Source organism: Heterodontus francisci, chromosome 26, assembly GCF_036365525.1.
Source record: "Heterodontus francisci isolate sHetFra1 chromosome 26, sHetFra1.hap1, whole genome shotgun sequence".
In the NCBI taxonomy this organism is placed as follows: domain Eukaryota; kingdom Metazoa; phylum Chordata; class Chondrichthyes; order Heterodontiformes; family Heterodontidae; genus Heterodontus; species Heterodontus francisci.
Window position 1 is genome coordinate 54,142,051 of NC_090396.1, and position 22,387 is coordinate 54,164,437.

General features: G+C 43.9%; 1 protein-coding gene across 3 annotated transcripts; it reads left to right on the forward strand.

The window, feature by feature from the left end:
* Positions 1 to 1,776: 1,776 nt before the first annotated feature.
* Positions 1,777 to 17,662, forward strand: LOC137384362 (uncharacterized). Of its 3 annotated transcripts, XM_068058294.1 has the most exons (7): positions 1,899 to 2,040; positions 6,139 to 6,192; positions 7,969 to 8,009; positions 9,264 to 9,320; positions 11,933 to 12,095; positions 12,891 to 13,061; positions 14,980 to 17,662. In XM_068058294.1, the coding sequence occupies exons 4-7, from the start codon at positions 9,313 to 9,315 to the stop codon at positions 15,784 to 15,786; spliced, it is 1,149 nt and encodes a 382-aa protein (XP_067914395.1). In that variant the 5' UTR covers positions 1,899 to 2,040; positions 6,139 to 6,192; positions 7,969 to 8,009; positions 9,264 to 9,312; the 3' UTR covers positions 15,787 to 17,662. The 3 variants fall into 3 exon arrangements, with proteins under 3 accessions (XP_067914396.1, XP_067914395.1, XP_067914394.1); XM_068058293.1 differs by lacking the exon at positions 6,139 to 6,192; XM_068058295.1 differs by lacking the exons at positions 6,139 to 6,192; positions 12,891 to 13,061 and having other exon boundaries at positions 1,777 to 2,040.
* Positions 17,663 to 22,387: the final 4,725 nt, after the last annotated feature.

Below are 22,387 nucleotides of genomic sequence, written 5' to 3' on the forward strand. Positions count from 1 at the left end.
TAAGGACTCCATTCCATTCTCCCAGTTTCTCCGTCACCGACGCATCTGCTCTTATAATGCTACCTTCCATGACGGTGCTTCTGATATGACCTCCTTTTTCCTCAACCGAGGATTTCCCCCCACTGTGGTTGACAGGGCCCTCAACCGTGTCCGACCCATTCCCCGCACCTTTACCCTCACCCCTTCCCCTCCCTCCCAGAACCGTGACAGGGTTCCCCTTGTCCTCACTTTTCATCCCACCAGCCTCCATATCCAAAGGATCATCCTCCGCCATTTTCGCCACCTCCAGCGTGATGCCACTACCAGTCGCATCTTCCCCTCCCTTCCCCTGTCAGCATTCCGAAGGGATCGTTCCCTCCGCGACACCCTGGTCCACTCCTCCATTACCCCCACCACCTCGTCCCCGTCCCAGGGCACCTTCCCCTGCAATCGCAGGAGGTGTAATACCTGCCCATTTACCTCCTCTCTCCTCACTATCCCAGGCCCCAAACACTCCTTTCAGGTGAAGCAACGATTTACTTGTACTTCTTTCAATGTAGTATACTGTATTCGCTGCTCACAGTGTGGTCTCCTCTACATTGGGGAGACCAAGCGCAGACTGGGTGACCGCTTTGCGGAACATCTCCGCTCAGTCCGCAAGCAGGACCCTGAGCTTCCGGTTGCTTGCCATTTCAACACTCCCCCCTGCTCTCATGCTCACATCTCTGTCCTGGGATTGCTGCAGTGTTCCAGTGAACATCAACGCAAGCTCGAGGAACAGCATCTCATCTACCGATTAGGCACACTACAGCCTGCCGGACTGAACATTGAGTTCAATAATTTCAGAGCATGACAGCCCCCCATTTTACTTTCATTTTTAGTTATTTTTTCTTCCTTTTTTTTACATTCCTTTTTACATTTTTTACAATCTTTTTTTGCATTTATTTCATTTCATCTTAGTTTGTTCAGTTTGCTTACCCACTGTTTTTTTCAGGTTGTTTTTCTTCAGGTTTGCACTTGCTGCTGTTCAATATTCAGTGTATTCACACCTAATCTGTACTAATGCTTTGTCTTTCAACACACCATTAACATATTGTTTGCCTTTTCTCCGTGACCTTTTGGTCAGCTATGTGGCCCGGTCCAATCTGCACCTTCTCCTTTGTTATCTCTTGCCCCACCCCCACCTCACTTGTTTATAATCTGTGACTTTTCTAATATTTGTCAGTTCCGAAGAAGGGTCACTGACCCGAAACGTTAACTCTGCTTCTCTTTCCACAGATGCTGCCAGACCTGCTGAGTGATTCCAGTATTTCTTGTTTTTGTTGTAACAGAATTTCTGCCAGTTTCTGGCGGAAGAACAATGATTTTCAGTGCGTAGTTCCATAGAAAGGGCGAGGGCAGATGCTCCACAGTTCCCACTGGAGTTCATAAAACAGGGATTACAGATTCATATTTCGTTTCAACAAGTGAAGCTTAAGAAAATTATTGATTGTGCACCTGAATTAATGATGGGACCCTGAAAAATACCGATCAGGAGTGCTCGAAGTTTTTTTTAAACCTCACTTGTTGAAACGAAATATGAATTTGTAATCCCTGTCTTATGAACTCCAGTGGGAACTGTGGAGCATCTGCCCTCGCTTTTCTATGTAACTACGCACTAAAAATCATTGTTCTTCAGCCAGAAACTGGCAGAAATTCTTTTAATTGGTTACAATGACTTGTTGCAATCTGTCACCAGTGTTTTGCGAATGTGTGTAGATCTTATGTTTGCAACTACTGTAGCTAATGTATTAAAATAGTTCTCCAATATTGAGAAAAATGCTTCCTAATATTTTAATTCCAGTCAGTCGGTCCGGTTAAAAAATTGAACTTTCCCCTTTATACCAGAACTCTGACCAATCAAATTCGCCGATCGAATAAGAAGGAAGTGAAGAATAAGTTTCGTTTTCGCTTTCTGTTCTCTTAATCATTCGGTTTACCTGCTTAGACTCAGTACAAGCTGTTTCCGTTCCACTGAGACTGTGAAGTGGTTTTGGGGAGACTCTGACTTCTGCTGATCAGGTAAGAAATCCCTAACTGTAGCTGGACAGGCGCTCGGTCCCTTCACTCCAGTCTGACAGTGAAGCCGCTCTTCAGTCTCAGCCGCAGACTCGCCGTCCTTTTGTATAGAATTGTGCAGAATAATAGGAACAGACATTGAAATACTGGACTGATTTTGGTCCTTTGGTTATGTTTATTTATTTATTTAGAGATACAGCACTGAAACAGGCCCTTCGGCCCACCGAGTCTGTGCTGACCAACAACCACCCATTATACTAACCCTACAGTAATCCCATATTGCCTATCACCTCCCTACACTAGGGGCAATTTACAACAGCCAATTTATCTATCAGCTCCAAGTCTTTTGGATGTGGGAGGAAACCGGAGCACCCGGCGAAAACCCACGCAGACACAGAGAGAACTTGCAAACTCCACACAGGCAGTACCCAGAATCAAACCCGGGTCCCTGGAGCTGTGAGGCTGCAGTGCTAACCACTGCGCCACTGTGCCGCCCATAAAACCCACACAGTCACAGGGAGAACTTGTAAACTCCGCACAGGCAGTACCCAGAATTGAACCCGGGTCGCCAGAGCTGGGAAGCTGTGGTACTCACCACTGGGCCACTGTGCCACCCAATGTATGTGGGAATATTTAGTAACGTTGGCGAGAAAATAGTTACAGCGATAAGGAAGTAAATTGTATATACAATACGGAACTCTAATTTGTGCGTGTGTAAAATAGGGGATATTTAGCCCAAGAGGAACAAAAAAAAGTAAAGCACGCATTCTTCAGACGCTGTTGTCCACCACTTGTTATTGTAGCAAGTTCTAGAATTCAAATTGGGTTCTTTCAGTGACTTCTTCTCACATGAATGGAGGGGCCAAGGCTCATAACCGTTCAGAAGCAAGGGTTTGTGGACCTGGAGAATGGAGACACAAAATCCTTCTGTTCAACAGGCTCTGAATGCAAAGTTCAGTGCGACATTTATAATGTTGTCTGCTTCGAGACTGCCGAGGGCGGATGTGGCTACGCCCTGTTATGTGGGTGGAACAGGATGCCTATGTGTATTGTAAGAGTGCCTGTTGAAAATCTCCTGATTTCAGAGTTCAATCACAATATTATCAGTGAGCCTTAATTTTGCTTAGAAATCTGTCTCTTGAAATAAATTTTCAAGATTTGACATGTGTGATACTCAATGACTGAACATCCTCAGCCCTCTGGCTAGTGGGTTTCTAAGTTGCACAGTCTGAGTGAAGAAATTTAATATCTTCTCAATCTGAAATGGCCAACCCCTTCGCCTGAGACTATGGCCAAATTTAAATTTAATGCCCTCCCCCCCCCTGCACAAACAGCGGGAAGGTGATGGGGGGGCACTTAAAATGGAGCGTTAGGTGGGGGGGGGCCCTTCCCGACGCACCCCTGCCTCTGCTGCCACTTTACACAGGGCGGCAGTGGCAAAAAACGGCCCACCCACCTCCGGCCAGTCAAGGCCCTAAAGTGGGAACCCCCATGGGGATATTACCTGTGGCCGGTCAGGCAATCCAGGCCAGCGAGAAGCCGCCTGACAAAAGCAGAAAGCTCTCTGATGGCCTGGGGGGAGGGCCCTCATGATCAAGCAGCCTGTGTCTGACGGAGGACTACCCCCACTGCCCCAACCACCCCCAGCTCCCAACACGCCCACCACCCCCCATCCCCGGGGCCCTCAATCAACCACCCAACCCTCGCCGGGGCCAGAGCGATCATCCCCAGCGAGGCACCAGAAACTTAGCTGGGATCCGGGGCTCCCGGACCTCTTATTCCCAATGGCTGTGTTGCAGTCCCAGCAATGGCCATCCCTACCGGTGGTGCTGCTGGGACAGACAGCTGCCGGCCCTCTGGCTGGTAGCTCCATTAGGCAGTAGTTGGGGACCACAAAATGCAAATCGAATCCCCAGGCCATGCAGAGGCGGGTTGGCCACCAACCTTTCAGTCGGTGGACAGCTCCCATCCACCAAGGGTAAAATTCTGGACTATGCCCCCTAATTTTAGACTCTCCAGCCAGGGGAAATAGTCTCTCAGCATCTACCTTATGAAGTCCTCTCAGAATCTTATATGTTTCAATGAGATCACCTCGCATTCGTCTAAACTTGAGAGAATATAGGTCTATCCTACTCAATCTCTCCTAATAGGAGGGCCCTCTCATTCCAGGAATGAATTTAGTGAACCTTTGTTGTATCCCTTGAAGGCAGGGTTGTCCAACAGACAGCCCATGGGCCAGGATCTGGCCTGCCAAAGGTTTCCATCTGGCCTGCGGATGCAAACTGTACCTGGGGCCATTCCTCATTCTTGCCAGGGCTCCGTGACTGGAGATGGGAAATTTCCCGTTGTCTGCTTGCAGAGCGACCTTGTAAAAAGACATCGCGCTGTCAGTTTCACAGCTGACAGCTGCTGAAGTAGGAATGCACTTCATAACATCGGACAGATTCGGGGTTTTCTGACTTCCTTTAAAAGCCCATTCCTTTCATTTAGACTTTTTACCATTTTCCCCCATTTGGCCTTATTCGCTGATGCACTAATACTGTTAAAATTTTGACCCTTCCTGTCGCACTCTGCTTGTCTTTATCCAAATCGCTCATTGGTTTTGACTTTGCTCTTTAGATACAGAAATTTCCCTTCACTTGAACCCTCCCCCCCTTTTTAGTCCTGTCTACAGCTCTAGTTGTACGATTCGCCAAGACACTGGTCTCAGTCCAGTTTAAGTGGAGCCCGTCCCAATTGAACAGCTCCCTCTTTCCCCAGTACTGGCGCTAGTGCCCCATGAATCGAAACCCGTCTCCCACACCACGCTTTGAGCTGTGCATTTAACTCTCTGATCTGTTTGACCCTAGGCCAATTTGTGTATGGCTCGTGTAGTAATCCATAGGTTATTAAGTTGGAGGTTCTTTTTCATTTGGACCATAGCTCCTCAAACTCCCTCAGCAGAATCTTAATCCTTGTTCTACCTATTTCATTGGTTCCTATATGGACCATGACAATTGGATCCTCCCTTTCCCACTCCAAGTTCTTTCCCAGCCATGAGGAGAAGTCTTTAACACAGGCAGACAACAGAGCCTTCAGAACTCCAGGTTACAGCTTCAGAGAACAGTGCTATTCCCTTGGTGTCAGGGATAGTTTGCTCATCCACTCTGCAGACTTTGCCCCTATCTACACAGACAGAAAGAATCTCCCGCCTGTTAGATGAAGATCAGCCACTCTGTGTGTCAGTAGATACTGTTTATATTTAGACATCTTTGAGTCCCACCCAAATTACAACTGCTGACTCAGTTTCCCACATACTGCAATTGGTTCCTGTTCAGGCAATCACTTACAGCTTATTGACAATTAACTGTCACCTGCAGTTTCTGCTAAGTATTGATTAACTTGCAGTTTCTTTTAGAGTTTTTACTAAGTTAAATTCAAAAATTTAAACTAAATTTCAGTTTGATACTACTCACCCACTACTACCTACCAGAGTCCCATTTGCATCAAGTTTGTGATGTGGCCACTCTGTGCCGACAGCATTTTGCTCAGGGTTTTTTCTAACCCTTATACTTTTAAAAAATAGATTTATTGACTCCCTCTTTTCCCATGACAGACATCGACTGAGTTATTCCCAGATTTCTGAAGTAGTGCTACAGGAGATCTTTCTGCACTTTGCAGACACTAACAAGTAGACAAAAGTAGCCAAGGCTGCCTCTTCCTCTGGTTAATCATGTCCTGCCTTCAGTTAATTAACTGGTCTCCACTCTGTACCTATGTAGCAGAGCCAAACTAAGGAGCTCAGTGCAGAGAGTTGTGGACACTAATATAATGTCCTTTTGCTTTGTATTATGGCAATAGGATAGGTGGAAGACTCGCCAGAACATTTTCCATTATTCTCCGGCCTCTGCTCAGAGTAGGTTCCTTTATCTACAAGTGAAGATATGATTTAGTGGGAGTGAAAATGCTCTAGGTAGTAGCACAAAATGGGCAATAGGGAATCAACAAATCAACAGGCCATTACACAACCCGCTTGGTTTTCTATTCAGAGCATAAAGATTCTGAAATTGTAAGTTAATTTCTCTGATTTTTCATGTAATTTTCAATATGTTCCCTAAACAGCAGTGAGGTTCCACCCGACAACTTACTAGAGGGGTTGGTGCAGTATTGAACATGGTAATGGCTGAGTGTTTTCTTGAGCTATAATCACTTGCATAGTACAGCGCTGAAAATTGATTTGAAAATGTATCGGTTTATCTGGGAGTCATTTACTATGATGACCCATCTTGGAGATTGAACCAGACATTGATTATGTATTGTGGAATAAGTAAATGAATACCAACAGCTGTTCTGTGGGCATTCTTTGTGTTTCTTTGGAGGTATAATTTATCTGAAGCTACTAAGAATCCATTTATGGCCTTGCCAGCTGTTGTGTCTTGCTGACTGAAGGTGTAATTCAGATTGCATACCTGATGAGATTTAGAAAAAGAGCATTGTGTAAGTACACTGTCACGGCTAGTTCTGCTTTAACATCAGTGATGAGATTTGTCCATCTCTTCTTAGCCCCTCATGTCCAACCACTGGTTTGAAAAAATTTCTATAAACACACTTGTTCAGTCAGAGGCAGAACAGAAGCTGAAAGGGGCATCCAAGTACTATATCTCCCCCAGTCCGCTGTACACGGTCTATCTTGAGGGGTGGGAGGAGGCCCGTGTGGAGCATAGGGATCGACGTGGACCAGTTGGGCTGAATGGACTGCTTCTGTCTGTACGTTCTATGAAATTCTATGTCATTTTCATCACATTTTGCAGCACTGCAAAGTGGGTTCAATGTTGTAGGAGTGTAATGAACAGCTACAACTACAGAATAAGTGGAGCCAATTGGGCACTTTCGGCACAAAATTCAGATCCATAGCACCGCCGGAGACGATGTTACAGAAGCTACTTGCCCCACCAGCTGCCAGTGACTTCCAGCGTGGCCAGCACTGTGCACCATCTCTCATGGGTATCTCCTGTGAGCGCTGAAAGCAACTGATCTGGTCCTATCATGTTGCCACACAGCCCTGTTGGCTGATGTGGCACCCATTTTCCAACGTTAGACCACACAGGTCAGTTCAGTGAATTCACACATCACTCACCTAAGAACAGGTGTTCAGATGCAAAAGGGGCCCAGCTTGAATGCTATTTAGAGGACCAGGTGCCCAACTTGCAGGTAAGGTGATTTTGAAGAACCTCTGCTATTGCAAACTGCCTGAAAGTACTCGAGTGTCCATGGAGGTGTGGTGAATTCCTGGATTTGGCAGAGTTGACACATCCTCACAGGGAGGGCACAGGTGTAGGTAACCTGTCCACACAAAGGCTGCAACAGGTAAGAGGCTGTAGTTGCAGTGCCTCTGGGTCTGTAGCATGACAGAGAGATGGAGCAGAGGCTGCAGAGTTGGCTAGCTGTGCGTGATGCGCTCTACCAAGCTGGAGCAGGACTCCTCTATGCTCATTGACAGCGAGAGGAAGCTGTCTGGCAGGCTAGCCAATGCACCCAGCATCTATCTATGCATGCCTATCAGCACTCTCCTGTATGTCAACCATTGAGGTCCTCATCTCAGTCCCTTATAGCAGAACTCCTCTGCGATCACACCCTCTGGTGAACTGGCACATGAACCATTCATTACCTCTGACCTGGCTGGAGCCCACTCATGCCCAGTGACTCACCATGTGCTGATCCCAGCTCTATACTAGCCTTTAAAGTATGCGCAGTTCCAGTATCTGAGCTGGTGGCTGCGAGTGTCAGATCAAGTGACAGGGCCTCTTCATCAGACCACTGCAATATGGTTGCTATCGTTGAAATACAGATATCAAAGCGCCAGTGTTATAGCTTATTTTAAGCACTGGTTTTAGATAGTTGATGTGAAGTTAGGGATAAAGAATGTTCATGAATGTTTGTTTTTCTTTCCAGGCAGATATTCCTTAATAAGAAAAGATAACAAAGTAATGCAGGTGAGTTCTTCCTCCTATTTATTGCACTATTCAGTACGAATCACTCATACTCAGTTGATGCTCAACTCTTAAGGATTGGAATCCAGGTATGAGCATTTCAGTATGGTTTGGGAAGTTGCCCTGTTAATCCTGCAGGGTGATTTAGTGACCTGGGCGGAAGGCACATGATATAAATATAAAGACATGGAAGCATAAGAAAAGCCAAGGATTTGCTGCACTGAATTCTAACACTGTTAGTGTAGCTCCAAATGTGTTTTGAGTATTCCCAGCATCTGCATCTCTACTACCCTGTCTGGCAACTGATTTCAGGTGTTTATCACCCTTTATTCAAAGAAAGAAAACACTTACATTTACTTAGCACCTTTCATGTCCAAAAGGACATTCAGAGCATAACAAACTCAGCAGCCAATTTACATGAAGCAAAATCGCACGAGCAATGAGATGAATGACCAGTTAAACTGTTTTTTGATCTTTTGTGGAGGGATAAATGTAGACCAGGACACCAGTAGAACTCCCTTACTCTTTTTCAAATAGTACCATGTGACCTTTCACATCCACCTTAGAGGGCTTCAGTTTAACATCTCATCTAATGAATGGTACTACCACTGAGAGTCAACCTAGATTGTGCTGGATGCCCTGGAGTGGGGCTTGAGGCCACAAGCTCTGTTTTAAAGGTAAATGTATGACCACTGAGTCAAGGCTGACTCCAGAATTTCCTCCAGGTATCTGTTCTATATTTAATTTTCATTAATTTATATTTCTGACCTTTTGTCCTATTATCTTACCTTATTTTAAAGTAATTTTCAGGATTTTCCTACCTAACCATTAATATTTAAATACTTCACCTAGATCCTGTCCCCATCAATCAACTTTTCTCCAGGCTGAACTTTTCAAATGTTTCCTTGTAAGTCAGCTTTCTTGCACTTCAAATTATTCCTATTACCCTCCTCTATGTGAGCTGTAATAAATATAGATCCTTTTTGTTATATGGTGACCAGAACTGTGGCACATCAAGTTTGATAATGGCAAATGCAAAATGTTACATGTTGGACTAAATCATAGTGTACCATGCATAAGCATACTCAAAAGAGGTAAGTGTGATTGATGGAAGGAGGTTTGTGTGACATGAATTTTATTTTCAGAAACAAAAAATATAACTTATAATTGACAGGAAAACAGGAATAAAAACAGTCAGGTTTAACTTCATGATTTAGCTGACCATTCTGATCATTAATGCATATCTTTTTAATGCAGGACTACAAGTTGGAAAACATTGACGGCTTCTATTTTCAGTATAATCACTATGACATGGTAAGTTCGGTTTTACTTCCAGTTATGGAGTTTATTTTTGTACATTAAAGTTTTTAGTGATAGTAAACCTCAGGACATGTTTTCAAACACCATAGAAAATTTGCATTCATTAGGGAAGACTTTCCTTTCTCTACTGTTATGTTCATTGGATTGCCAGGGTGCAGCACAAAATAAAATTGGCTAGCAGGATTGCATCTCTGTAAGAGAGCCCATTACTGTTGCTGCCCATGATGATAAATGGAGGTAAAATCAAACAGGTATACGATCCGCCAGTCCCATTCTCCCCTGTGTGCTGCATTTAGTTGGTCCACTGTGCACAGTGCAGGAAGAGCGAAACCACCTGACAGCACCACCACCTGCAAATTTCCCTCCAAGTCACACACCATCCTGACCTGGAAAAATATCTCCTTTCCTGCATCATCGCTGGGTCAAAATCCTGGCATTCCCTACTTAAAAGCATTGTGGTTCACCACACAGAATGCAGTGGCTCACCGCCATCTTCCCAAGGGCAATTAGGGATGGGCAATAAATGCTGGCCTTACCAGCGATGCCCACATTCCATGAATGAAAAGTCATGCAAGGGCGATGATTGTACTCACCTAAGGAGGATTCTAAAGTTTAAAAACCGTTCCCCAGCCTTAGTAAGGTTGGAGTCCAGAAACATGCTAGTGTTACTGTTGCCCAGCGTTGCTATAGCAGTAGTTATTGCAAATGTGACCTGTGACATCATTGCTAGCTTATTATAGTAGCTCCACCCATATATGGATTGAAAGTGATGTTGGAAAATAGATATGGATATAAAAATGAGTGGGAACCTGGTGGAATGGTTCCCAGTTGAAATTCCCACCCTGGATTCACCATTAAACTGAGGTACAGACAGTGGAAAAACTTTCCTATTATTTTTCGCAGGCACACCTATCTTTTATTTCTTGCTCCAAATATTTTTTCCACTTTCTGGTCTCCCTTAATCTGTGGCCAATAGACCAAATATGCATTATATTCCCTGCACTCCTGATCCATCTGTTAAGAGATGTTTTGGCACAACACAATGATAATACCTCCCCTGATCTTCTGTCTCCCCTGTATTGTGGAGGTGCTCTAGATTTCTGCTGTTCTTATCGCAGTGACAGTATAAATTGTTGCTCCCTTTGAAATTTGATATTCTTGCTTCTGTCCTGATGAGTGCAAGATGAAAAGCTTTGATAGCATGCCTCCTTTTGCAGCAATAATCATGCAACAGTTACAGCACAAAAGGAGGCCATGCAGCCCATCCAGCCTCATGCTAGTTCTCTGAAAAGCAATTTAGCTAGTCCCACTCCCCTGCCTTTTCCCATGGCCTTGCAAGTTTCTTCCCTTCAGGTGCTTATCCAATTCCCTTTTGAAAGCCCCGATTAAATCTACCTCCACCAGCCCCTCAGGCAGCGCATTTCAAATCGCAACCACTTGCTGTGTAAAAATAAATTTTCCTCATGTCGCCTTTGGTTCTTTTGCCAATTGCTTTAAATCTGTGCCATCTGGTTCTCAACCCTTCTGCCAATGGGAACAGTTTCCCCCTATTTACTCTGTCTAGACCCTTCGTGATTTTGAACACTGCTATCAAATCTCCTCAACCTTCTCTAAGGAGAACAAACCAAGCTTCTGCAGTCTATCCATGCGTTCCTATGAAGGGCTTTCAGTGTCATGTGTTCCATTAATTATTCCTTACACCTGTAGGAACCTTGCCAATATGTAGATCTGGACAGTTTCTTTGTTTCACAACTTCTGTGGAAAAGGCCAATATTAAGAGAGCATTAGTGATAACATTTATACAATGTGTGCTGTTGCCTGTCTAAATTTTCAGTGGAAACTGAAAGATGACTGAAAGGTGTTCATGGTAAAAAATTTCAAGGCAGTTGTCAAATTCACTGCTCAGCACCTTGGGGCATTTTACTATGTTAAAGGCATTTTATAAGTATAGTTTGTTGTTGCTACAGTAATGCTGTTCTCCTGTTAGAAGTGGCTGCATGTATACATCCAGCAGCAGGCATAACTCCCCAGCAGCCTCGAGGCAAGGCAGCGTTCTGAGGCACTAACAGCCAGAGGCATTTAAACAAAAGACCTTCTACGTCAATAAACTCTGTGAATTGGCTGTCTATGTGTTGAAAACAAACATACTCGGTAATGCCTCACTAAGGTCCTCCAATCTAGCTTCTTCCAATTCTTCCTTCACCCCTTCACAGCACAGGAAGAGAAAGCTTCGCTCGTCAGGAAGGATGCTGTACAGCTCATTCTGCCACCTATATATGGTGACAGTGTTTTCCAAGGTCGGTTTTGGGGTGGTAATTGGGGTAAATTGCATGGAGGCCTAGGCCACATCCACTGGCTCTCATTTACATTTGGTGGAGCAAGCTCTGAGTGGGTCATGCTGCAGACTGGCAGGTTTTAAGGAGGATAGATTTGGCACAACTTATTTGGGACGGTACTGTGGTGGTTGGCCCCATTTTACTGTATTTTGTACCCCAATACTGGCCAAAAACAGACAATGAAAATATGGAAAAAGCAGCCCAATAGATTCCTACAAAATAAACATGTTCCATTTTTACCCGTTAAATCACCTGTTAATTTACTTTTAGTGCGAAAAAAAAAATGGTGGACTTTGTACGACATGAAGTGCCACAGGTGCAAAACTTTATCAAGAGTGGAAATCAGTTTTTGAAGGAAGTTCAAAAACTCATTGCAAATTCTGTGCGAGAGGGAAAGCTTAGCCAACATAGAGGAAGAGCCTACTTCAAAGAGGTATTCTTTTAACTTGTACATACATAAAACTTGGAAAGTGAATAATATAGTTTCCTCCTGAATTGATAACTTGATTTTTACTGATTTTGTAATATTTTTAATTGATATACAGCTTGGAATTTCTGCCACCATCCACCTGATCTTGTGGCACTATTTGAGTGAGTAGATAGGGGCAGGGATCTGTTACACCACATCCCCACTCACATTTGTACCATAATTTTCCTCAAAACACCATTTGTGGCACACTGTCTATGACCACCCTCTTCTTATAAATGCCAGAACCAGGAAAGCTGAATCCCCAGGCTCTTTAGCCAAGGACAACTTCACCCTCCAGTCAACAGCATCCTCTTCCTTATGTTCACTGCAGCTGCAGCTCATAGAGTCATAGAGTTATACAGCACAGAAATAGGCCCTTCGGCCCATCGTGTCTGTGCTGGCCATCAGACATCTAACTATTCTAGTCCCATTTTCCAGCACTTGGCCCATAGCCTTGTATGCTATGGCGTATCAAGTGCTCATCTCAATACTCATGCTCTGGGTTCACTCACTTCTGGCTAGTGGACTATAGCATTCCTTATCACAAGTGAGGAATCTACTCAATTGCTTGACGCAATAGTCTAACCTGCCTATTCTTTTTCAGATATTGATATACCAGCTGCATATTTCTCACATTTACTGATTTTATTTCACTCTAACTCAACTAGCTTGATTTTAATACCTATTTTTTTCATAAGTACATCATTTTTTAATGTCTAAAAAGTTGTATGTTAAAACATTTGTTTTTAAATTTTACAGATATTACATACAATATTATTTTTTGGCCACATTAATATTCCTATAATTGAACCAGAAGAAATTTTGGGTCAAAATGAAGTCCAGTTATTATCTTCTAAGTATCCAGATGTCTTTCAGAAATACAACACCCACCTCCCAAGTCGACCTCCTTACACTGCGTTACTTTATGCGGTAAGTTCAATCAGTTCATCCTGAGAAGTGCAGTACATTTGAGAACAGAAATAGATCATTTAGTCAATTAAAGTCTGAGCCACTTAGTCTAATATCTGCTCGCTCATCACATCCGTTAATATTCGAGGCACAGATTTGAGTTTGTTGCCAAAAAGGGGCAAGTGATGACAGGATTCGAGTTTTATTAAGGAGTTGGCGTTAAAAGAGTTTCCGTTCATCAGAAAAACCCTGATAGAAGGTCCCTCTTCCCCACTAGTTTCCAGTCTCTCTCTTCATTACAACCTTGCCTGTCTAACACTTTTTTATTGATCCTCTCTGAACACTCTTGTTCCCTTTAAGCTGCCGTTTTAGATGCTCTTCCCCCTCCATAAATTCATACTGTGATCAAATCAACACATCATCATGGTTTTCTATTGCAACTCATTATTTCTCAGGACCTTAAATCAGTAGAACTCACTACTTCCTGTAGATTTTCCCTCTTCTCGCAATCTCAGGCATTTAAAACCCAAGCTTTGTGTTACCTAATCACTACTTCCCAACTTAGTTTGCCTTTTCTTTCACTCTTTACAGCCTTGATGGAATTTTACACCATGGTCCTCCAGCTTGAATTCTTTCAATAATAAATTGGATGTTAAACTAAAATCTCATTGTCTGTGCCAGGGTCTGTACAGTGATTAGTAACACAACAATCTTCATTCATTATCTTCTATTTACCAAATATTAGCTCTTCATCAGTTGATAATTATTACGGGAACTATGACCCTTTAACATGTTGGCAGGAGCTTTTGCATCTCTCCCTTGTGTGCTGGAGGGTAAACTACAGTTGCAAGTGCAAAAAACAATCTTGGAGGCCTTGAGGATTGGTGTAGCCAACAGACTATGACCTTAATAAATGTCTATCAAAAGACACAAATACAGAAAGAACTCTGAGGTGGTCTAGAGATTAGCGCTTGGAGGAATATTAGAGATTTTGGCTGAAATTAATGTAGCTTTGCAATCGTTTCTGTGATATAATGAGTCCCAATGTACAATGCAGGCAAAGAGAATTAAGTACATTTTTTGGCACAGGTATGGGGAATATCCAGAGTGGAAGAGATAACGGTACAACTGCTGCTATTTGTTTGGGAACAATTACACTCCAAGATTCTGTACTGTATTCCTTAAGTCTCTGCTGGTAGCATGTAAGAAAATATGCCAGGCTAAGACTCTACATTGGAAGTCCTTCAACTTCAGTGTTCAAAACTCACTACACAGTGGCTCGCCTTCCAATCAAGGCCATCATCTCTCTGGTGAGCCTCACTGCTGAATCATGATTATTTTTGCTGCATTTCCTGTGCTTAGCAGTGCTGATTTTACTGGGCCGCTTCCACCCAAGAGATAAAACAGTGCAGCACACCCAAGTCCAGTATGCCTGCTCAGTCTTTCACCTCTATTTCTTGTCCTGGGCTACTTAAATGGCCTGAGAGGGGTGCAGCCATTAAAATTAAATGGCTTCTAAAATCTGAGGAATGCAGCCTCATTTAAATATTATGAATTTGGACCCATCTCACCCCAGAGCGTGTTATTCAGTCGCCAACCAACCTGCTGTGGTTAAACCAGAAGTAGGCACGTTTGCGGTGGATTGGGGTCAGGGTTCACATAAGTTAACAATTTAACCATCCACCACGTGTCCCCCCCACTGCCCCTGCCCCAACCCTCTCCTGCCAATTTTGTGTTCGGGTGGGGGGGTTAAAAAGCCCCTCCTTTTTTTTAATCTCACTTCTGTTTGTGTGACTTTGCTCTGTGTTTGCTACATAGCATTGACTATACTTCAAAAGTAATTCATTGACTCCTTTAGGTTGTCCTGAGGCCAGGAAAGGTACTAAACAAATGCAAGTTGCTTCTTTCTTTAATAATTGGTACTTGTTTGTTTTTACAGGTTGTTGAAATCGTGGGACCAAGGGCTAATGAAGTTTTGAATTGTCTAATGGCTCGGAATGATAAAATGATTGTGGAATTAGCTGAGTCTAAAAGCAGCAAATGTGGAAATGCCTTTGTATCAACAGTCATCAGCTATTGCTATTTTTGGGATGCTGATGTCAGAAGGCAGACAACGGGCAATTATTTTGGTGCTTCAGTATCATGTAAAGGAAGGCAGCAGAAAGAAATTATGATAGATATATTGTGCCATCACACATGGCATAGGGCTATTGGCCTGGCAGTATGTGTTGGTAACTGGTATAATAAACAAGCTTTTAGGTTTCCTTCCACAGTGCATTGCCGAGCTTATAAGATAAACCCTCCTGTAGCAGCTAATACACCAGACAGTCAACATAATCTCCGATCAGGTGTCGAGATGTCCAACTCCCTTGAAATAAGCAGAAGTCTTAATCAACGTATAAGCTTAATTCCCAGAGCACCTTATGAGACATGCAATGATCTGCTCACAGATATTAATTATGATCTAATTCCAATAGGCCATAAACATCCATATTGCGAATTTGGCACCTCTGCTGAGTGTGAATCTCTAAGCCAGCTTCTATATGCTAACAGGCAAATTGTTGAGAGACTAGAATACCTAAGTGAACAAATTGATTGTCGTACGCTGATTAATTCAAAACTTGAACGACTTAAAGAGAATCTCAAATCATTGTGTTCCGATGTATTAGAGTTTAATGTGGGGCGTCATTTTGAATTTTATGATCCGGCTGAAGGGATTACAGCTTTGGAGAGGTGCCAACGCTGAAAGCACCACCACCACTCAATATGTCATAATACATGGTCATCTAATAATCCATGCATGTATACAGTTATGCAGTCTTACTCCTTGGGCTATAAGATACAATTCAACATCAACATCTTTTTAAATTTATTTTTGATTGATTACTGAAATGCGAGCCCACAGGAATTCTGGTGAGCACACTCACAATTCCCCAGGTTGTGCTTCCTGTGTGTGATTGTTTACACCAGGAATGGAGCAGTCGTGACCTCTAAAGAAATTTAAAAATAAAGAAGAGGCACATTTTCAAATAGACTGTTTTCTGTCATTCAATTAATTTCTCTGCAATCAATTGCGGTAGAGAAATTGGCCTTTTCAGTTTTAAATAACTCCAGATACCGATATCAGTTTTTAAAAATTCATTTCATGGGATGTGGGTGTCGCTGGCAAGGTCAGCATTTGTTGCCCATCTCTAATTGCCCTTGAGAAGGTGGTGGTGAGCTGCCTTCTTGAACCGCTGCAGTCCATGTGGTGTAGGTACACCCACAGTGCTGTTAGGGAGGGAGTTCCAGGATTTTGACCCAGTGACAGTGAAGGAACGGCGATATAGTCACAAGTCAGGATGGTGTGTGGCTTGGAGCGGAGCTTGCAGGTTGTGGTGTTCCTATGCATCTGCTACCCTTGTCCTTCTGGGTGGAAGAGGTCGCGAGTTTGGAAGGTGGTGTCTAAGGAGCCTTGGTGAGTTGCTGCAGTACATCTTGTATATGGTACACACTGCTGCCACTGTGTGTGGTGGTGGAGGGAGAGAATGTTTAGGTAGTGGCTGGGGTGCTGATCAAGTGGGCTGCTTTGTCCTGGATGGTGTTGAGCTTTCTGAGTGTTGGAGCTGCACCCATCCTGACTTGTGCCTTGTAGATGGTGGACAGGCTTTGGGGAGTCAGGAGGTGGGTTACTTGCCACAGAATTCCCAGCCTCTGACATGCTGTTGTAGCCACAGTATTAATGTGGCTGCTCCAGTTCAGTTTCTGGTCATTAGTAACCCCCAGGATGTTGATAGTGGGGGATTAAGTGATGGTAATGCCATGTCAAGGGGAGATGGTTAGATTCTCTCTTGTTGGAGATTATCATTGCCTGGCACATGTGGGGCGCAAATGGCAGGAAATATTGTCATTCAGCCTATTTCCCTCATTTGCATGGCATCATACTATGCCTCCCTGACATGCTACACAAATCCTCTGGGCTGGCATTTCAGTAATAAATCAAAAAAAATTTTAGAAGATGTTGACATTGAGCACAGGTTAAATATATTTTTTAAACTATAGACAAAAAATACGTACTTGTAACTAAATTCCTAGCCTGGGACTGCCAAATGGTATACAATGCATGCATAGGGCCTCTTTGTATATTTTTAAGTAAAATTTTTGCTATATTAATGTTACCTCCTTTAAAGATGACACATGAACAAAAATGGGAATAAAACAACTTTGCAGGTGACTTCATGGCGTAATAATGTGTTTTTCGATCTATTGCAGCAGTGTAGGGTCTTTTAACACTTAGCTGCCAAAGTTTACAGAATGAAATCATTTCAGCTTTATATGCTGTGGCATCATTACATTTTTTTGCATTCAGCAAAGAGTTTGACTTGTCAGCATTTAACAACTTTCAAAAGATTTTCAGTTTGAACGAGAATTTGCTGGGTTTGTAATAACATTTTTGTCTGTGTTGGCTGTATTTGATGGGTTGGAATACAACAATATTATTTGAGTGATCAGAATCATGAATTGTTTGTAGATATTGGCTACCTGAATGCTGGAAAAGTGAATGTTACCCACCAAGAACCAAAACTTCTTGAATTCAATACACTGTATTATTTCATCAAACTCAATGCAAATAAATGTTATACAAAGGAAATTCCATGTTTTTAGTGTTTTTATTTGAATAAACATGCACGTGCAGTGTGACCATGATGACAATATTTTTGCATGTAAGTTACTACATAATTTCCTACTGGTGCTTAGTTCACTCTGAGGTTCACACAACTGTAAATAACTTAGTGATATTTCCAGGGAAATTGATGAAGTGAATGTAAGTAAATCGTATTGATAAATGCATGCACCAAAGATTGCACATATTTAAAGCTACTGTTATAGCAACTTAACAATATTTAGTTGCAATATTTTTAATATCCGTAGCAACTTTTTTTTGGTAATTGGTGACACCACAGTACTTGCAGGTAAACGCACTGGTGTTCAACATTCACAGATTTTTGTTTCTTTATTTACTTTCGTGTCTCAATATATTTTTGTCAAAAGAGAGAATTTTAATTCCCAGGTGACGAGCTGACCAATTTCATGAGCAGACCGTTTGGGAGGTGGGGGAGGGAGGGAAGACCATTTTAATGGTCAAGCCTCATTCAAGTGGAGCCAGCATACTGCCCACCCCAAATGGGTGTCAAGAGGAAACTCGCTTGGTTCCGACTGGCACAGTATTGGGCAGCCCAAAACCACCCAACCAACAGCAAGGTAAATCATCAAGAAGGGTGAGGAGAGGGTTGCAAGGGTTTCAGGACTCTGAGAAGGCAGAAGCCCAACTATTTTTCTGAGGTTTGGAGCATCACCCTTGCTCCTTGCACAAAAAGTGAGGGTTTTTTTTAAACTTATGTTTGAGGGGCTCCACTTCCGGTTCAACAGTTTCTATTCTAAAACCTCTGAGGGCGTTTCATCAGACTAAATTGATACTAAGCCAAGAAGGAGAGACTTGGTCAGAGGTAGATTTTGAGAAGTCCCTTATAAGAGGAGAGAAAGGCAGAGCAGTTTAGCGAGAGAATTCCAGAGCTGAACACTTATTTGGCTGATGGCACAGCTGCTGATGGTAGGTGAAGGGACCAATGGGTGGGTAAGAAGTCAGAATTTTCAGTGGGTTGTAGGACTGGAGGTGGCTACACAAGTCGGGAGGGTGTGAGGCCGTGAAGTGAATTGAACATGAGGATGAGCACTTAAAGGCCTTGGTGGACCAATAGCAAGTATAGATCATCAAGGGAGTGATGGGTGACCGGTACTTAGTGCATGTGAAGATAAGGGCTGCGGAATTTTGGATGAGCTCAAGTTTATGGAGACTAAAGGATGGGAGACTGCCCAGGAGAGCATTGAAATAGTTGAGTCTGGAGTTGATGAGAGCATGGGTGAGGGTTTCAACAGTGGATTGGCTGAGGCAGAGGTGAAGATGGTTTTATGAAGGTGGATGTAGGTGGTATTTGTATGGAAAGGATATGGGATTGGAAGCTCAGCTGAGGGTTAAGTAGGATGCCAAAATTTTGCAATCTGTTTCAGCCTGAGACAGTGCTTGAGGACAGGGATGGATTTAGTGGCGAAGGGACCAGGTTTGTGGGGGTGGGGGAGGCCAGCTGAAGTCAATGGCTTTTCAGTGCTTAATTGGGGAAAACTGCAGCTCATGCAGAACTGGATGTCAGACAGGGAGGCTGACAACAAAATAGACATGAAGGGGTCAAGATATTACATAGCTTTATTTGCGGGGGGAAGGGGGTGCGGTGGGGGGAGAGGTTGCGAGGGGGAGGGGGGAAGGGGTGCGAGGGTGGGGATGGGGGTGCGAGGGGGGAGGGAATGAGAGGAGGGAGGGCGGTGCAGGGGAAGGGGTTACCTATGCAGTTGTATTCAGCTGGCCTCCGACACCGGAAACATCAGAGGAATGTATGATGGCATTAAGAGAGCTTTTGGGCCAACCATCAAGAAGATCACCTCCCCTCAAGTCTAAATCAAGGGAAATGATCACTGACCAACGCATGCAAATGGACCACTGGGTGCAGCACCACCTAGAACTGTACTCCAGGGAAAATGTTGTCACTGATACCGTGCTCAATGCAGCCCAGTCTCTGCCAAGAATGGATGAGCTGGATGAACAGCCAACAAAATCGGAACTCAGTGATGCCATTGATTCTCTAGTCAGTGGAAAAGCCCCTGGAAAGGATGGCATTACCCCTGAAATAATCAAGAGTGCCAAGCCTGCTATACTTTCAGCACTACATGAACTGCTTTGCCTGAGCTAGGAGCAGTACCACAGGACATGCGCGATGCCAATATCATCACCCTATATAAGAACAAGGGTGACTGCAACAACTACCGTGGAATCTCCCTGCTCAGCATAGTGGGGAAAGTCTTCGCTCGAGTCGTTTCAAACAAACTAAAGAAGCTGGCTGAGCATGTCTACCCTGAGGCACAGTGCGGCTTTCAAGCAGAGAGATCCACCATTAACATGCTGTTCTCCCTTTGCCAGCTACAGGAGAAATGCTGTGAACAACAGATGCCCCTCTACGTTGCTTTCATAGATCTCACCAAAGCATTTGACCGCGTCAGCAGACGTGGTCTCTTCAGGCTACTAGCAAAGATCAGATGTCCACCAAAGCTACTAAGTATCATCGCCTCATTCCATGACAATATGAAAGGCACAATTCAGCATAGCGGTGCCTCATCAGACCCCTTTCCTAACCTGAATGGCGTGAAACAGGGATGTGTTTTCGCACCTACACTGTTTGGGATCTTCTTCTCACTGCTGCTCTCACATGTGTTCAAGTCTTCAGATGAAGGAATTTTCCTCCGCACAAGATCAGATGGCAGGTTGTTCAACCTTGCCCGTCTTTGAGCGAAGACCAAAGTACGGAACGTCATCATCAGGGAACTCCTCTTTGCTGACGATGCTGCATTAACATCCCACAGGCAATAGTGTCTGCAAAGACTCATTGACAGGATTGTGGCTGCCTGCAATGAATTTGGCCTGACCATCAGCCTCAAGAAAATGAACATCATGGGACAGGACGTCAGAAATACTCCATCCATCAATATCAGTGACCACGCTCTGGAAGTGGTTCAAGAGTTCACCTACCTATCACCAGTAACCTATCTCTCGATGCAGAAATCAACAAGCGCATGGGAAAGGCATCTGCTGCTATGTCCAGACTGGACAAGAGGGTGTGGGAAAATGGCACACTGACACGGGACAGAGAAGTCTGAGTGTTTCAAGCCTGTGTCTTCTGTACCTTGCTCTACGGCAGCGAGGCCGGGACAACGTATGCCAGCCAAGAGCGATGTCTCAAATCATTCCATCTCCAAAGCAGAAGTCCTCGAAGCGGCCAACATCTCCAGCATATACACCCTACTGAGCCAGTGGCGCTTGAGATGGCTTGGCCATGTGAGCCGCATGGAAGATGGCAGGATCCCCAAGGACGCATTTTAGAGTGAGCTCGTCACTGGTATCAGACCCACTGGCTATCCATGTCTCCGCTTTAAAGATGTCTCCAAACGCGACATGAAGTCCTGTGACATTGACCACAAGTCATGGGAATCAGTTGCCAGTATTCGCCAGAGCTTGCGGACAGCCATAAAGGCAGGGCTACAGAGTGGCGAGTCGAAGAGACTTAGCAGTTGGCAGGAAAAAAGACAGAATCGCAAGGAGAGAGCCAACTGTGTAACAGCCCTGACAACCAATTTTATCTGTCACTGTAGAATTGGCCTTTATAGCCACTCCAGGCACTGCTTCACAAATCACTGACCACCTCTAGGTGCTTACCAATTGTATCTTGAGACAAGGAGGCCAAAGAAGAATGTTGTATTTACAGCAGAGAAACAGGCCATTCAGTCTAACAGATCTATGCTTGTGTTTATCCTCCACACGAGCCTGCCTTCACCCGGCTTCATCTCTCCCTATCAACATATCCTTCTGTTCCTTCCTTCCTCATTTACTCATCTAGTTTACTTTTATATTCATCAGTACCCATCGCCTCAACTACTCCTTGTGGTAGCAAGTTCCACATTCTCACCGTCTTCTGAGTAAAGAAGTTCCGCTTGAATTCCTTATTTGATTTATTGGTAAATATCTCATATTTATGGCCCTTAGTTTTGGACTCCTGACAAGTGGAAACATCTTTCCTACATTGACCCTATTGAGCTGCTTCATAGAGACCTCAATCAGGTCATCCCTCAGCCTTATCTTTTATGGAGGGAAAAACGTCACCTTATCCAGACTTTCCTGATAGTTATAACCTCTGTTCTGATCTCATCCTTGTAAATCTTTTTTGCCCTTTCTCCAGTGGCTGTACATCACTTTGTGATATGGCGAGCAGAACTGCACACAGTACTCTAAATGTCGTCTAACCAAGGTTCTAAACAGTTTGAAAATAACTTCTCTGTGTTTGAATTCTATTCCACTAGAATTAAACCCAGTGCTTTGTTTTCAGTTTTTATTGCTTTGTTCATCTGCACTGCTGCTTTTAGTCATTTGTGAATCTCCTGTACTCCGTTTGGACTCTTAGGCTGTCTTTCTCCGAAGGGGGTCGCAATCTCGACAGTGGGGTCAATTCTGGGTTCGGGAACCTGGAAGAGCAAGTGGTAGGACATCAGACACAATCTCCCCAAAGGTGGCCGTTTAAGAAGCCTCCCCTGGGAGCCACATCCAATTAGGGATGGTGGGCAGGTTCTGGAGGCCTGCTCAGAGCAGCCTGGGTGTCTGGCTGCTGGCCGCCATCTTGGTGTGACTGCTACTGAGAGGCCAGCAGCAGAAAAGGCACTTGTGCAATGGAGTCAGCTTCAGTAGAAAGGGAGCAGCTGCTATTGGATCA